General features: G+C 41.0%; 1 protein-coding gene across 10 annotated transcripts in view; it reads left to right on the plus strand.

Annotated features, from left to right (window-relative positions):
* MPHOSPH9 (M-phase phosphoprotein 9) overlaps positions 1-17,031 on the plus strand; it is a 56,153-nt gene that overhangs the window by 38,656 nt on the left and 466 nt on the right. For 7 of the 10 annotated variants that reach the window (XM_060118661.1, XM_060118666.1, XM_060118660.1 and 4 more), the window contains 8 exons: positions 5,021-5,155; positions 6,007-6,182; positions 7,326-7,472; positions 8,285-8,405; positions 9,208-9,311; positions 10,205-10,452; positions 10,757-10,825; positions 13,255-14,592. In XM_060118661.1, coding sequence (XP_059974644.1) covers positions 5,021-5,155; positions 6,007-6,182; positions 7,326-7,472; positions 8,285-8,405; positions 9,208-9,311; positions 10,205-10,452; positions 10,757-10,825; positions 13,255-13,356 — 1,102 coding nt within the window. In that variant the 3' untranslated portion in view covers positions 13,357-14,592. Of the gene's footprint in view, positions 1-5,020; positions 5,156-6,006; positions 6,183-7,325; positions 7,473-8,284; positions 8,406-9,207; positions 9,312-10,204; positions 10,453-10,756; positions 10,826-13,254; positions 14,593-17,031 lie in introns of those variants that run through there. The other 3 variants (XM_060118663.1, XM_060118665.1, XM_060118670.1) reach the window with 2 other exon arrangements.

Genomic DNA, 17,031 nt, shown 5'->3' on the forward strand with positions numbered 1-17,031 from the left:
AGAGCATTATCTTGATGATTCATTTACACAGTAAGTTTTTTTCATATTAGAATTGTTTTTATTGTGATTTTGATGTAAATAAAGAGTATTAAATGAGTAGGTCATAACTTCCTAATATTGATGTTTTATCAGAAAAAGATTAACTTGCAAATGTTAACCTAGGTTGTAATTGTCAAATGAGAAACTTTTTCTAGATCTTTACTAATTAATATTAGTAGGACATAATGAATTATTGAAAGATAAGGTAATGTAAATAACTGAAATTGGACATTTGAGATTGAACAAAAAGGAGGGCTGAAGTTGGAGTCAGGGAAGGGCCTTTCTGTGGAGGGGCGTGTCAGCGGACAGGGAAGACGTGCAGAGTCGTTCAGGTGGGAGGTGTGGAGGGAGGGGTGTTCCAGGCAGAGGCAGTGCTCTTGCTGAGTCCTGAGGTAGGAAAGAGCTTAGTCTTATGTTCGAAGAACCCAGAGGAGGCTCGTGTGGCCTGACTGTTCCCAGCAAGGGATAAAGGAGCCCCAGATAAAATCACAGACCCATCATACATAGCTTTCTAAGCCAGGGTCACGGGTTTGGATTTTACTCTAAGTCCACTGGGACACCTTTGACGGGGTTTTTTTTTTTTTTTTTTTTTGCACGGCACGCGGGCCTCTCACTGCTGTGGCCTCTCCCGTTGCGGAGCACAGGCTCCGGACGCGCAGGTTCAGCGGCCATGGCTCACGGGCCCAGCCGCTCCGCGGCATGTGGGATCTTCCTGGTCCAGGGCACGAACCTGTGTCCCCTGCGTCAGCAGGCAGACTCCCAACCACTGCGCCACCCAGGAAGCCTGGGTTTTATATAGTAAAATTGTGTCACCTGATTTCTATTTTTTAAATGCACCTGCCATGAGGAGGGGAAAAGAGTAGAAGCAGAGAGACTAATTAGGCTGTTGCAGGGCTAGGAGAGAGATGGTGCTAGCTGGGTGGTGGCCATAGAAATGGACAGACGAGAAGGATTTGAGAAGATTCTGGATGAATTGGATGGCAAGGTAAGAAAGGGAGGCGTCAGGTCAGTCCTTTGTTTCTGTCTTGAACAGCTAAAGGTGTAGCATTGAACCAGGGAGGAGATGTGAAGAGCAGACCATGGGGTAAAGATCAGAATTTCCATCTTGAAGATTTTAGTTTGAGATTCATGTAAATTCCAAGTGGAAATCAAGCAGGTGATGATAAATTTCCGTTTGGAGTGCAGAAATAAGGCTGGAGTTATAAATATTGGAGTCGTCTTTCTAGATAGGGCTTAAAGCTCTTGGATGGATGCGTGTGTTTAGTGAGAAGCAAGCCCAGGACAAAGCTCTGAAGAACCCCAGTGTTTTGGTGTTGGGTAGAGAAGGAGCTGGCAAAGGAACCTGAGAAAGAGCTGCTGGAAACCAGGAGAAAGACTGAAGCAGCTGTTAAGAGAGCCAGTGAGATGAAGAATGAGAGTCTGTTGGATTTGTAAGCTGGAGGTTCCTGATGACCTGGAGAGCAGTTGGCACGAAGTGATAGAAGCGGAAGGCAGTTGTGGATGTATTGAAGAGTGAATGAACACAACCTAGATGTCTAACAGCCTGAATGTCACTATATTGTGATACATTTATGCATAATACTGCTCAGCATGACAGTGCACAGACTAGATTGGGGGTTGGCAAACTACATCTCCCCAGCCAAATCTAGCCTACTGCCTGTGTTTGTTTGTTTTTTCTTTTTTTTTTTTTTTTTTTGCTCCGGGCTGCATGGCTTGCAGGATGTTAGTTCCCTGACCAGGGGTTGAACCCGGGCCCACGGCAGTGAAGGCGCGGAGTCCTAACCACTGGACTGCCAGGGAATTCCCATACCACCTCTTTTTGTAAGGCCTGTGAGCAAAGAATGGTTTTTGTTTTTAAATGTTTGGAAAAAAAAATCAAAGAATAATATTTCATGACACCTGAAAACTATATGAAATTCAGCTTTCAGGGTCCAGGAATAAAGTTTTATTGGAACATACCTAAGCTTATTCATTTGTGTATCATCTATAGGTGCTTTGTGCTGCAGTGACAAAGTTGAGTAGTTGTGACAGAGACTACCTGGCCCATAATACCTAAAATATTTATCATCTGGCTCTTTACTCACAGTTGCCAACCCCATAACTAACCTGTCAACATGGTTTAATCTTAAGAACATAATATGGCACACAACAAAAAACTAGTTGCAGAAGAAATTGGGTACTAGTTATATCAACTTTAGCATGTAAATCAGCTCTGCAGATCTTAAGGGTCATACAGATGGAGTAAAGGTGTAAAAGCACTCATGGGGATGCTGACCACAAATTTAGCACGAATGGTTGCTTTTGGGAAGAATGAGGTTGGAAAGGTACGCAGGGGACTTCAGTGGTATCTGTATTGTTCCGCGCCATAGAATTCTAAAGGATATACAGCAAAGAATCAAGATTTTATAAAGCGGGTTGGTTGGTGCCTGAATATCATCTGGATGTCTTCATGCTTGAACTATTTTACATTAAAAAATTTATTTATTTATTTATTTATTTTTGGCTGCGTTGGGTCTTCATCGCTGCGCGCGGGCTTTCTCTAGTTGTGGCGAGCGGGGGCTACTCTTCGTTGTGGTGCGCGGGCTTCTCATTGCAGTGGCTTCTCGTTGTGGAGCACGGGCCCTAGGCGAGTGACCTCTAGAGCGCAGGCTCAGTAGTTGTGGCGCACGGGCTTAGTTGCTCTGCGGCATGTGGGATCTTCCTGGACCAGGGCTTGAACCCAGGTTCCCTGCGTTGGCAGGCAGATTCTTACCCACTGCGCCACCAGGGAAGTCCTACATTTTTTAAGTGAACAAGAACCAATAAAGGATTAGTATCCAGAATATAAAGGACTTCTACAAATCAAAAAAAAAAAAAGAGAACCTCCTCAATAAAAAACTGATAAAAAAATATGACCAAGCTGTTCACAGAAAAAGAAACCTAAATGGCTAATGAAAATGAAAAGATGCTCATTTCACTAATAATCAGAAAATTGCAAATGAAAACAGTAATGGGATACCACTCACACCATCAGACAGGCCAGTCATTGTAAAATTTCACAAAGATATGAAGAAACAGGAACTCTCAAACTACTGGTTTGACTGAAAATTGGCACAGCGCATCTGGAGAGTGATTTGTCAGTATCCAGTAAGACTGAAGGTGAGCACACCTCAAATTCCACAGTTCGAGTTTAAGGTATTTACCTTCGAGAAATTCTGACACATGTTCATTATAGCATTGTTGAAAGGTGATACATTAGAAACTAGACATGCACCAACAGGAGAAAGGGTAAATGACTTGTGAGGCAGTCATACTGTGGATAGACTATTAAAATGGTAGAGCTGTAGATATTAACATGGGTAAGTCTCAAACATAATGTTGAGTAGAAAAAGCAGCATTAAAAGGATGTGTACATTATGCCCTTTATGTAATTTTAAAAATGCAAACAACCATATATATGCTATTTATGTCCTACAATTAAAAACACATATGGTAAAGATGTTAGCATTTATTAAAACTAAGTATGGGCAAGTGCTTGTTATAGTACTCTTTGTAATTTTCTAAGAATGTTTGAAATGATTCTTCATTTAAAAATTGAGGGGAAAAGGAGTGACTGGGAGCTGAAATGAAAATACTGATAGATAAAAGAGGCAACTCTTAAAAAGTTTGGTTGTGAAAGGAAGCAGAGAGAGGAAAACAGGAGTTCCTGTCCCGTGGTTTCTATTTTCTCTCTGGAGTGTGATGCAAGCTTATCACCTGACAGTCAAGGCTGGGGCGAGAGGTTTGAGGAGAGTGGAGAGGGTGTCAGATAGTCATATTGGGGAATCGGAGCTCCTTAATTACGGAAAGATGTGTTGGCAGCCAGTGCTGGGCGTCCACTTGAGATAGTGATAGTGATTCTGTGGTGATACCCCAGTCTACACAGCTGGGCAGCTTTTTTCCAGCAAAGCTCAACTATAGGAGTACAGACACAGAAGAAAAGTGAGCTCGTTGTAGTCAGACAGGCTTAGGTTTTGCTGCCAGTCAGATGCGATGGCACGTGAGCAGAGAAGGGGGTCCAGGCGATGAGTACTGATTACCAGGAGCGTGGGCTGGGGTGATGGTGGGAGCGGGGTGAAGAGGAGCCCGACAGCTAGGAGAGGCTGGTGCACAGCGAAGGGGGTGCCCAGGGTCGTGGGCCTCGTGGCGAGAGCGCCACGGGGATGCTCGAGCACGGGAGCCAGAGGATCTTTGGAGCTTTGCTTTCTGAAGGGGGCTGCCTTCTCTGGGATGATGCATCCAGTGAGCATCCTCTGAAGGGGCGACTGAGGAAGGGAGTCCAGTCGTTGGCGGGAGTTCGGAGCAGCTCCCGGGTGCGTGTGGAGGGCGCGCGGGATGAGGGCAGGAGGCGGTGTGGAGAGGATGAGGCCTCGAGTGACCGGAGTGTAGGGTGGGGTGAGCCTCAGTCGGGCCGGGCTTCACAGTCACAGGGAGGAATGTCATGGTCTAGAACTGCACTGTTCGGTACAGCGGTGCTGGCCACCACAGCTGTTTAAATCTAGCTGCGTTGCAAGCATGCACGAGCTCGTGTGTGCGTGGCTGGTGGCCACGGTATTGGACTGTGCACGTGGAGGGCGTTTTTTGTCTTCACAGAAAATTCTGTGGGCAGTGCTGGTCTGGGAGGAACAGGCAAGGTGCTCTTGCTTCACCTCAGGGCCCTGAGCTCAACGGGACATAAAGGGTGTGAAGTGTGGTGCGGGGCTGGGCCGGGGTGTTCAGAGCCGGGTACACGTGACGGTACCTAAATCTTGACTGTTCTTCTGAAACCAAGAATAACAATTCAGTTGGAGCTGAAAACTGTAAAATAGAGTTCATCTAGCTAAAATAAGATTGTTTTATGCTGTTTTTAAATTCCTGTGTAAATGTGGAAATCATATTTCAGAGCAGGTTATTTTCTGTATGTGCTCAGTCTAAACTGGAGCGCAGACCGTGCAATGCCTGAGAACACTTCTCGTCCTCACAGCACGCTGGCAAGCTCCGACGTCAGCCGGCGGAAGTGGCTGATCCCGGGAGCAGAACATTCCATCTTCACCGGGCAGCCTCTGGACACGCGGGCCAGCGAGGCAGCCAGCCCGCCGGAGGCCACCTGCCCTCCTGGGTGAGACGGCTCCGTCGAAGATCATATTTACAGACTGTTAGGCTTCCTTAGAGATTTCAGTTGCCTTTCGAAGTTCAGGAAGTTGTAAAGAGCCATCTCCTCGTCCCTTTTCTGTGTTAATTTTGAGGATCCGATTTTTACGTTATTTTGAAAGGCCAGTGCTTTTCGGAGCTTTTCCTTTTGTAGGCCTTGCAGAGCTGTCTCCACCTGTGCTGCCGGCACAGTGGTGTGCCCTGTGCCCGGGCCTACAGTTAGGACAAGAGGTTGATCCTCGTCCAGAGAGCTGAGCCCCCATGAGCGACCTCGTTCGTGTACTCCAGAGTGCCCTATAAATATGATATTTCTGTATGTTCTAGGCTGTGAAAAGGATTGGGAAGCACTGGTCTATTATATACAGGCTCCATCTTATTGATTTGCCTTGTAAAGCATACATATTCGTTGTGGAGGAGCTGTCAACCCTCATGTTATTCCCCTAGTAATCCCGGTAAACCATCTTAGTTCAGGCTGCTACAACAAGTTACCCTTGACTCGGTGGCTTAAGCAGCAAACAGTTATGTCCTACAGTTCTGGAGGTGGGCAGTCTGAGGTCAGGGTCCTGGTTGGGTCCTGGTTCTGTCCTCACGTGGCCTTTCTTTGGTGCATGTGTGCAGGGAGAGATCAAGATGTCTCTTCCTTATTTTGTAAGGGCACTAATCCCAGCTTGGGGGCTTTACCCTCATGATCTCATCAAAACCTAATCACCTCCAAAAGGTGAGGACAAGAATGCATCATAAGAATCGCATTCAACGTAAGAATTTTGGGGAGACACAAATATTCCGTTCATAGCACCGTGTGTCTTACAATTATTTAAGGTACCATTCTCCTCTGGAAAAGGATCCTTCACCTGGAAGTTCACCAACAAGTTTATTGATAAAAAAACAAAGAGACACTTCAGACACACCAATCATGAAAGCTTTGAAAGAACTTGATGAAGAAAAAGTATTTAAAAATTGGGGCACACAGACAGAGAAAGAGGATACCTCAAATAGTAAGTATTTTATTCCTTGTTTGATAGAAATATAGATATATAGATCTCTTCCCCTTTCTCCCCCAATTATATTACCTTCTTAAAATGAAATGCCTCAAGTAATAAAATAAAAAGTTAAATTTATTTTTATGCTGTTTCGGCCCCATAGCAGACAGTTGAATCCCCTAGTTGTTAATTTTTTTTTAAGTAATTAATTAATTTGGCTATGACGGGTCTTAGTTGCAACACGTGGGATCTTCATTGAGGCACGTGGGATCTTTTGTTGCAACGTGCTGGCTCTTCATTGTGGCGCACGGGCTTCTCTCTAGTTGTGACGTGCGGGTTTTCTCTCTCTAGTTGTGGTGCTCAGGCTCCAGGGCGTGTGAGCCCAGTAGTTGTGGCACGCCGACTTAGTTGCCCCGCGGCTTGTGGGATCTTAGTTCCCCGACCAGGGATCGAACCCCCATCCCCTGCATTGGAAGGTGGGTTCTTTACCACTGGACCACCAGGGAAGTCCCCCTCAGTTGTTAATTTATCATTGTCATCACATACGTACCTTTTCAAATGACATATTATGTTCTGATTATTAAAGATTTACATGGCATTCTTAAGGATATTTGAAAACTTTCCATATCAATTTGTCTTACTTGCACACGTCAAAAAGTTATGACAGGCATTTGGTGTTCATAAAGTGAGATGTGACATTTCCTACTCTCCCTTTCTTGGTTACTGAGCATCTATCCGTAGGACAAGAAGTATGTTGAATGCTGTTTATTTCACAGGTCCAGGCACTTGTACTTGCTCTGGTGCTTATTTGGTTGGGCCTGCTAATTACGTCATTAACATCTTTGGCATTGCATTTCCAAAGCAGTATCCGCTAGTAAATAAATTAGTGACCTGCTTTCTAAAAATAAACTTGAAAAATCACCTTGAATGCCAGTTGTAAACAGAGAACCAGAATGAATTCATTAAAAACTCCCACGTTTTTGTTCATCAAGCATTTTTTAGCATTGTAATGTGGTGCATTTTGCAAGTAATCATTATAATCTAGATGATGAGAAGAATTGCTTGCTTGGTGTAACCATCTGTTAATAAAAAGCAGATAACTGAAGCTAGGTTTGTTTTGTTTTTTTGTTTTTCTTTTTCTACATTTTTCTCTTACAGAATTAGTGACTCCTCGGCTAACTGACACTTCAGTCAATGTAAGTCGGTCCCCAGAGAAAGGTGCCCAGCAAAGACAAAAGAGATTTAATTCTGCTTCACAGAGATCGTCATCTTTACCACCTTCAAATCGTAAATCAAGTACTCCAAGTAAGAGTTAGAGGTTTATGTCTCTTGGGCTTGGCAGAGTGGTGTCTGAGCCATACACACTGTTTGATGCTTTCTGTGTCCCTTACTCTCTTCCTAGCACCTCATACAGTGCTCTGAACACAGAATCCCTAAATTCGATCTTGTTCAATAACACCATCTGATTGCACAGTTACTATGACTGTAACTGAAGAATTCTCACCATTTATCAAAGTGAGATTTTTGAGTGTGTGCCGCAAATGTTTTGCAACTAATACCACTTCACAGTTTTTGAGACAAGCTCAACTAGATATTTTGACAACTATCTAATTAAACAGTAGTTCAAACAAATTAAACTAGCCTGAAAAATGATGTTTTTTTCCATATATTTACCTAAGGTTACTCAGCATTAGTCACCTTTTTCTTTAGCCAATTATAAGTATGGTCTTAAAGTTAAGCACTGGGCTTCTGTATCCTTAATTTCCATTTCCATAGCTGCTGGGGAGATTCGTGTATGACTGTGTTATTAGGAATGTTCACTAGTGCACTGGTGTTTCCATCTTATTTCCAGTCGACTTCTAAAATCCTGAAAAACCAGTTTTGAGTCAGAGCGCTGCAACTACAGTCTGATACACTAAAATCTTGCCGGTGGTTTCCTCTAGATGTTAGGATTATGAACTATTTCTACTTTGTATACTCTTATTTATCTTTGAAAAAGTTTTACAATGAAAATGTATTCTTAGATAGAAATAAGCTACTGAAAAAGAAGCTATGCTCTGCCAGCCGAGCGCATACATAGAAGGAACACACTGTCTCCTCTTCGTTTTCCTCTGTAGCAAAAAGAGAGATTATGTTAACACCAGTGACTGTGGCTTATAGTCCAAAGCGATCCCCTAAAGAAAATTTGTCCCCAGGATTTAGTCATCTACTTAGCAAAAATGAAAGCAGCCCGATTCGGTAAGTTCTCTAAAATTGTTGAATAAAATATATATAGTATTGATTTTTTAAAAATGTCAACTTATGCCTCTGGCTGTCACTAATTTTTCAGTTGTTAATGTGGATTCTGTGGATTTAAATCATTTAAATAAATGTCATACTAAAAATAAAAAAGTACTATAATATGTGAAAACAGTTTTTAAGGATGTAAACTGGCTACTATAAAATTTAAATACTGCCTCAGAACCTCTTCCAGCTTTTGGATATAGAATGATAATTCTTTGTTTTCCTGAAAAGGTATAAGATACAGGGAAAATTGGGGGCCATTTGTACAAGGAAGTGGACTGTCCTGGTGTGGCCCTGTCACTGAACATAAGCTTACCTGTGCCCCTGAGAAAGTTGTCCTCCCTGAAGTGTGGTTGGGAGTGTGTGCTGTGCTGGGAAGACCACTGACTCCTAAGACAGGAGAGCTGGTGGCCCAGCTCCGTCAGGCTCGTGGGGAAAATTACTGAAGCACATTGAACCTCAGTTTCCTCTTCTATAAAAGGGGGATTATAATGCCTACCTGCTTATTTCATATGGTTGTTAAAAAGATCAGATGAGATAATGTATTGGTAAATGCTTTAAGTCGCCAGTATGTAAATATAATTTTGTGTTAGAAAATATAAATTAAGTTTCAGTTTTAAAAAATTATTTGACCACCTTTCTCTTTTAAAAATATGTGAGTATGTAAGTTAACTGGATGCCAGCTCATCTTTCTCGTGGAGATAGGGAACATCAGTAAACACTTTTTTTCTCACAAGTAACTTGCTTCATTCAATAGATTTGATATACTTTTGGATGATTTAGATACTGTTCCTGTGTCTACAGTACAACGTCCCAATCCAAGGAAACAACTCCAGTTTCTTCCTCTAGATGACTCAGAAGGTACCTTTTCCTAAAAAATGATCAGTTATGGTTTTAGTCTTTCATTTTGTGAGTTTCTGGTATCTTTTCAAGGTTCTAAATGTCATTATATCCTGCACTTAAATCTTTTTTTACCCAAGGGCCTCTAAAAATAAGCATTTGTGACACTCATATATTGTGTCAGTGTTGTTATCCTCATTGGAAAGTTGAGAAACCGAGGTACAGGGGATGTTAATGTTTAATTACCAGGGCCATACTGTTCAGTTTTTTATATTCTGTAACTTATATGCACCTTCTTTTTTCTCATTTATATTTTAAGTTTCTTTTTCTCATTTATCTTATAAAGTTATAAGATAATGTATGTGAAATCACTTGGGTAGGCCTTTAAAATACTAACTCTGTAATGTTGGTATATGTCCACTAAATGTGTTGTTTAGTTTTTATCTTTTTTTTTTTTTTTGTGGTATGCGGGCCTCTCACTGTTGTGGCCTCTCCCGTTGCGGAGCACAGGCTCCGGATGCACAGGCCCAGCGGCCATGGCTCACGGGCCCAGCCGCTCCGCGGCATATGGGATCCTCCCAGACCGGGGCACAAACCCGTATCCCCTGCATCGGCAGGCGGACTCTCAACCACTGCGCCACCAGGGAGGCCCTGTTTAGTTTTTAAACTTTTCTTTTGCTTTAAGTTTATTTAGGGAAGTTGTTAAGATTGTCAAACGGAGGGCAGGGCTTTTAGAATTCTGTGGAGAAGAAAACTGAGTATATATGATTCATTATGTATCTCTTTTCATTACATTTTTTTGGGCCGTGTAGCAGCCATTTCCAGAAAGTGAAGTTGGGTAACACATTTAGTATGTACATGCTCTGCTGGAAGAGTTGATAAGAAATAAAAGAAATTTCTTTTCTCTCTGACAGAAAAAGAATACTCAGAAAAAACCACTGACATCCATGTTAATCATAGCTCTTCCCCCGAACCGTTGCCAAGTGGAGTGAAGAAAGTCTCTGTGAGATCAGCCTGGGAGAAGAATAAATCAGTTAGCTATGAGCAGTGTAAGCCTGCCTACGTACCACCACAGGGCAATGATTTTGAGTATACAGCAAAAATTAGGACCCTAGCTGAAACGGAACGGTTTTTTGATGAACTTACAAAAGAAAAAGACCAGGTAAAAACAAACATAAAAAAATGTCTTAAATCTTTTTCTGTACTTAATGCTTATGTCTGAGGAATAGTCAGAAGGGAATTATTGTGTCAAACCCAGGAAGTGACTGTGGATGCCACACAAAGCCGCACTAGAAACGTGTGTGAGCCAAGCTGTTGTTACTCATTGTGACAGAGGAAACTTATGTGAAGTCGAGATGGACAAGAAAATACTAGGCTGAAGTCTTTTCTTTCCATTCTGTGATAAACCTCCCTGCCACTCATTAGAATTCTCCTCTTTGTATTTAAACGTTTTTTCGTGTTAACAGATTGAAGCAGCACTGAGCCGAATGCCTTCCACCGGAGGACGAAGCTCGCTGCAGACGAGACTGAATCAGGTGAAGTGTCTCACCCTGAGTCTGCTGTGGAGGCTTGATGCTAGTCAGTGCTCCATTGAACCACCATGATGTTTTAATAGCACAGCTTTTAGGCACACTGAAACAGTCGGTCAAAACCTTTAGCCTTTACAGGAAGTGTTTGGTAATGATAGCACATTTTATAACTGCATGCTAGCTTTCAGGAGCAAAAAGCGACTTTACCTTTATACTTCTAAGAAAAAGGTGTCCATGCCATCATGTTTTCAAGAAACTAACTTGGGAGCAAACGGCAATATGTCTATTAACAGATTTTACGTTTTTAAGGCTCTCACATTAAATCTCCCTTTTTTGTGTTTGTTTTTTCCTCCCCAATCTGCAATTTATTTCTGAACCCCTTTCCATTTAGTAGACATATAAAACAGTGGCACTTTGCGACTGGAATCGATGTGAGGTTCAAAAGAGAGGTGTGATTCCATTATTGAGCAGGAGATGGTGCGGGCGAAGTGGGCCGTGTACATCTTTTTTAGTTGCTTTTCAAAGAGAATTAAAATGCATGAAACCATGGAACGTTTTAAATCTCTTTTTGTAACATTTTAAACATAACAGCAATGATATGTCTCTTATATAACTGCAAGCTTTGGCTTTTCCATGCCTTAATGTCAGGAAAAGTTCAGTTTCGGATTGATCTGTGAGAAAGACACACAGAAAATAGCAGAGGTCTTTTTCTAGGGCCTGTATCCTTAACTTCTCTTTTTTTCTGACTTTCTTTGATTGTTTTTGTTGTTCTGAACGTTTTTATTCAATAATTTGTAAAAGTCAACACATGAAATTCATTTTAAAATAGTTTACTGGGGGGACTTCCCTGGTGGTCCAGTGGTTAAGACTCCATGCTTCCAATGCAGGGGGTGCAGGTTCGATCCCTGGTCAGGGAACTAAGATATCCCGCATGCCGCGAGGTGCAGCCAAACAAACAAATAAATAAATAAAAATAAAACAGTTTACTGGGAAAGCAGAAGGAAAACTTGTTCATACTCTAATTCTAAATGTATCTGAAACTTTTGTTTAATATGTTTTTTTACGTAATGATGATAAGCTCTTAAAATAAGACTTAAAGGGCCCTAGGTTCTGTTCATCTATGTCAAAGCTATTTCAATCCAGTAAGAAGACAAATGGCAGCAAAAAAGGGCTGAGGATGCTTGTGTATGATTCATAAGTAAAAAAGGTAAAATTGGGCAAAAAATATTGAAAAATGCTTGGCCTCACCAATGAGTAAAAAAACCCCCACACATTTAAACAAAAGCTTCATTTTTAAACTATCACATTGGCAGGTATTTAAAAAAAAAAACAAAAAACAAAAACACCAGAACCTGGGCTAGGGAAAAGCTTATCCTTGTACACGCGAGTGGAAGGAGAAAGACTTTCTGGAGTTTAGCTTGACATGTATCCAAAGCTTTAAAATCTTACATTTCTTTGGACCTAGCATTTTTACTTTTGGGAATGATTCCTAAGGCAGTGTTTATAGGTGTGTGTAGAGGTATGTTTCAGAATATATATTGCAGCATTATTTGTGATATATGAAATTAGAAGCAACCTAAATTTCAACTAAAAGATTCTTGATTAAATATGGTATATCTGATGGAATATTGCACATTAATTTACAATGATGTCATAAAGTATATTCCATAACAAGAAAAGTTAAATTGAAAAACATTCTGAAGTAGAGTTTGATTCTGATTTTATTTTTCTTGAAAATGGTGTTCCTGTCTGCAGAAAAAAACAGGAAAGGGGAACAGTGGTTATTTGTTACTTCTTTCTCGTCTGTCTTCTAAAAATTCTAAAATGAACGTGTAATTTTTTTTACAATTTAAAGTTGTTGAAGAGAAAATTTTTAAGTTTTATTTCAGGATACCATTGGAGTTAATAGCTAATAAAGTATCTAAAATGATGAATATATATTCCAGGTACTATTTAACAGTAGTACTATTTATTTAAAAATAGCATTTGTTACACTGACTCATTGTGAAATATCTTGTTTCTTGGAAAAGTCTCCTCCAGCGTTTTTCCTCTTTTTCAACCTAGAAATTTTTGTCAGAAGAAAGTTATTTGATATACTTGTAAGTGGGCTACGGTACCAGTCAGATGTGTCCGTTTCTTCTGGCGAAACGTGTGAAGAACCTTCTAGGTTTCTCTTGTACTGTTCTCAGTTCAACGGAGTCAAATAATTCTCTCCTTCTATTTAAAGATAAGCAGTTATCTTGAATGGTTGAAAAGTTGATTTATGTTTAGTTTAAAAGAAATAATGTAAATGACGATTTGTGTAAAAACCAAAATGATTGTAATTTTGATGTTTATACTCTTTTGCTGAAAGAAAAGTCATTTTGGTGGTAATTATAGAGTCGGTGGACTTGATGTAGAATTCTAATTAAGTTTTTTCCATGATTTTCACCCAGGAAGCCTTGGAAGATCGTTTGGAGAAGATTAATCGAGAGCTGGGTTCAGTTCGTATGACATTAAAGAAATTTCATGTTTTGCGCACCTCTGCAAATCTTTGAGATTTGTAGCCATTAAATTTTGAGACAGTTTTGTTTGCACTAATGTGTAATTATGCACTCAGAAAAGGCAAACTATTTTATACTGTTTATAAGCTTTCACACAGTAGTTTTACAATCATGCTATTCTTTACACTTGCTATTTTATACTTCAGATGGCCACATATTTTCAAGATATTTTTGTTATGCTCAGGAATCTCTTGTATATTTTACTATTTAAAAAGTATTATTTTTAAATAGTATATGTATCCAATTTATATCAAGAATAAGGAAATGTAAATAGGGGAGACAGTTTTGTTTCTAAACAAATAGTGTTATCCTTTTACCATTAACTTTGCACACCAATTTTATAAACTTGTTCTACGTTGTGAATATGATTCTTTTATTTTTAAATAAATGCTTAAGAACAGCTTCCGTAATGATAGACTAATACATGCTGAATGCAAAAACAAAACAAAACAAAACAAAAAAACCCAGCATACCCTGGATTTAGTTGTGTTGAAGTTTTTTAAAAATAGTAATGTAATTCGTGTTTGAACCGTGTCTTAGAGTGAATATTGGAATAGTTAATAATGGAAATGTTGGAAATAATGGAATATTGGAAAGCTTTGAAAGTAAGAATATCTCATTTTGTTTCCCTTAAACTTCGTTATTTGTAAGAAAGAAAAATGATAGAGATGTAATTCTCTAATTTTGTGATAGATGTAGTACTTTTCAGAAAAGTTTAACAACTGGGGAGTTGTACCTTTCTGCCCATCATTCTGAATGTAATTTGTGTCCCGCCCTTGACAATGAGGTGATAAAGCTTTGATGGAAATACAGGCCACCACTCAGTGAGGTTGTAAGAGCAACCCCGGTTTCCTCAGTGTACGTGGCCTCAGCTGTCAGATCGTCATGAAGACTTTTTTTTTTTTAAATTTTTCTTTCTTTATTTATTTTTGGCTGTGTTGGGTCTTCGTTTCTGTGTGTGGGCTTTCTCTAGTTGTGGCGAGTGGGGGCCACTCTTCATCGCGGCGCGCGGGCCTCTCACTGACGCGGCCTCTCTTGTTGTGGAGCACAAGCTCCAGACGCACGGGCTCAGTAGTTGTGGCTCACGGGCCCAGCTGCTCCGTGGCACGTGGGATCTTCCCAGACCAGGGCTCGAACCCGTGTCCCCTGCATTGGCAGGCAGATTCTCAACCCCTGCGCCACCAGGGAAGCCCATGAAGACATTTTTAATCTCCCTCCCCCCCCCCCCCCGCCAAAAAGAAAAATAAGTACTCCCATATTAGCTGCTGTAAGAACAGTAGGTTGAGATGAGAGCAACCTTCCCTGCTTGTTACTGGACAGGGAACGTGTCTAGATAGAGCTCGGTGCCTTTCGCGTGGCCTTGCTGGAGGGCTCCAGCGCGCTGCCTTGGCAATGCCTCCTGGCTCTCAGAAGTAGCACGTGGGCAGGAAGCTGTGCTCTGATCGGGAGCGTAGCAGGTAGAGGTCCTGACTTCTGGTCAGGTCCAGGCTGCTTAGCTGCCCACTTTTTGGTGGCCAGTCAGACCCCAGTGCCCACATATTCAAGCTCTGTATGTGTTGACAAACAGACTCATTCCAAACTTTCACCATTGATTCCCACTGATTCCGGTTTTACAGTTTGGTTTACTTTTGAGCTTTTTCTCCTTCTTCTGTGGCTCTTGATAGCATGTAGTTATATTGAGTCAAGCCACCCGTTATTCCATTCGGGTATATGTATGCCTTTGAGCAGGGATCTCAGATAATCTCTGAGCACCCTTCACCGGAGCTTCCCCTGCCTGAGCTCGGGCCTGGCGCCTGCAGCGTCCCTGCTCAGCTCGGGGGTTCCCAGCAAGCGGGGGTCGCCTGACAGCGGCCTCTCTTGCTCCTTCCTGTCCGTGAATCAAACCTTTGCTTCCAACTCCTGCAACCTGTTGGAGACCTCCAGCTAATCAGAGTTACTCATCAGCAGAATCAAGTGCCTTATTCTTGGTGTTTTTTCCTAGTCTTTTTTTCTTTTTAATCTCCTAGTTATAGTGAAGAAAACGTTCTTTTTAATCAAGTTCTAGGAGAGCTTGTGTCAAGACTTAATAAAGGGATCGACTTTACCAATGATATTCCCTTTAATGTGTTCCTGTAGATGACACTAAAAACTAACTTGAAAATTATTAGGATGTTTCATTGTTCCCTACTTTTATTGTAAAGTCTGTTACATTCTTAAGAATAGGAAATTGCCATTTCAGAAGAGATGAGAGTTTTCTCTTGTCAGGGAGTTATCTTCTCAGTAGTCTTATTCCAATCTTAAGCCCCATTAAAATGTCTTCCGTACCTCTCAGGAAACATATGCTTTGATTTGTGACGTGTGTAATAGATTGGAAGTATCAGTCACTTATTTAAAATTAAGAAAAAATTTTTTTTTCTTCGTAGCTGTGAAGAGGGACACCAAGGAAAAATCCTTTCAGCCGTCTTTCCCTTTGATAATGCTTAACGTACAAATACTCCATTTAGAAACAACCTGAAAGCTGGAGAGGTGGCAAGCTTTAAAAGCAACTGTTGTTGCTGTCTGGGGCTGAGCTGCAGTTAGTAAAAAACCTACGTGAATCTTCCACTTCTGGGAAGTGCCTTTTAAAATGCAAGTAGAGTTACTGCTCTCCTTTCCCCTGGATCTACCCTCTTCCTTTCCCTGAAAAGCCTCCTGAGGTGGGGGGAATGTCCTCTGTCCTTCGAGGGTCCCAAGTAGATGTAGCTACTAGGCAGCGCTAGGACTGCAGCAGCTGGGCAGGGGACAGGTGAGCCAGACAGACCTGGGTCACACCCTGCTCAGGGCTGCCTTCCTCCACGTAAAGATAAGAAGCTTCCTTCCATTGTGAGAGCTTATGTAAAGTGCCTGGTGTCTAGTAAGTTTTCAATAAACAGTACATTTCTGATTCATTCTGAGTTATTAAATAGGCTTTTGAAGTAGCGATTTCAGTGCTTTTGTAGATAGAAAAGTAGACTGTGTCCCCAGCAATTGACTCAAAAACTGCCTTGGGTTGGTTGACATTTGTTAGGTGGTCTAAGCTGTTCTCTCCATCTTTTTGCAAAAAATGAGCTTTCTTAGAGTTTAAATGAGCTTCCCTCTGGTGTGTTTTTTTTAATAAGTAATTGATAACTTGGCTAGTGTAAGTTCAGAAGCCCTGTGATCTTAAGTAAAGTAGATGATTTGGGGGTTATTTGATATAGGCTGTTTTACCAAAAAAAAAAAAAGTATTGCCAATGTAATCAAAATAATTGCACCTTTGAATGTTCCATAATTAGACTTCTAAAGGTGCTGGCCTGTGACACAGGAGCACATGAAGGAAGTGGCTGCCACTGAACGTTTGGAAGATCTATATGAAGATTATGATTTGCTTTTGGAGTTTGATAAGCAACCAAAATTTGTTCCCCTTTTTAACTCGGAAAAGCCAGGTGCTTTGCTGAATGCTATTTGAATTCTGAACTCTGTACTTACAAATGTAGAAAAGTTAGACATTTTTGTCATTTTAATTTTTAGATATCTCAAAAGCAGTTTTCACTAAATTTTAATGTGCCATTTGTGCTGTGAGTCTTTAAGAATGTTTCAAAAATAAATACATATCTAGAGCCCTTTAGGAATCATAAAGGTAAATCGTATTTACCCATCATAAGTGATTGTACATGGTTGTGAGATTTGCAG

This window comes from Mesoplodon densirostris, chromosome 15 (genome assembly GCF_025265405.1).
Source record: "Mesoplodon densirostris isolate mMesDen1 chromosome 15, mMesDen1 primary haplotype, whole genome shotgun sequence".
NCBI lineage: Eukaryota > Metazoa > Chordata > Mammalia > Artiodactyla > Ziphiidae > Mesoplodon > Mesoplodon densirostris.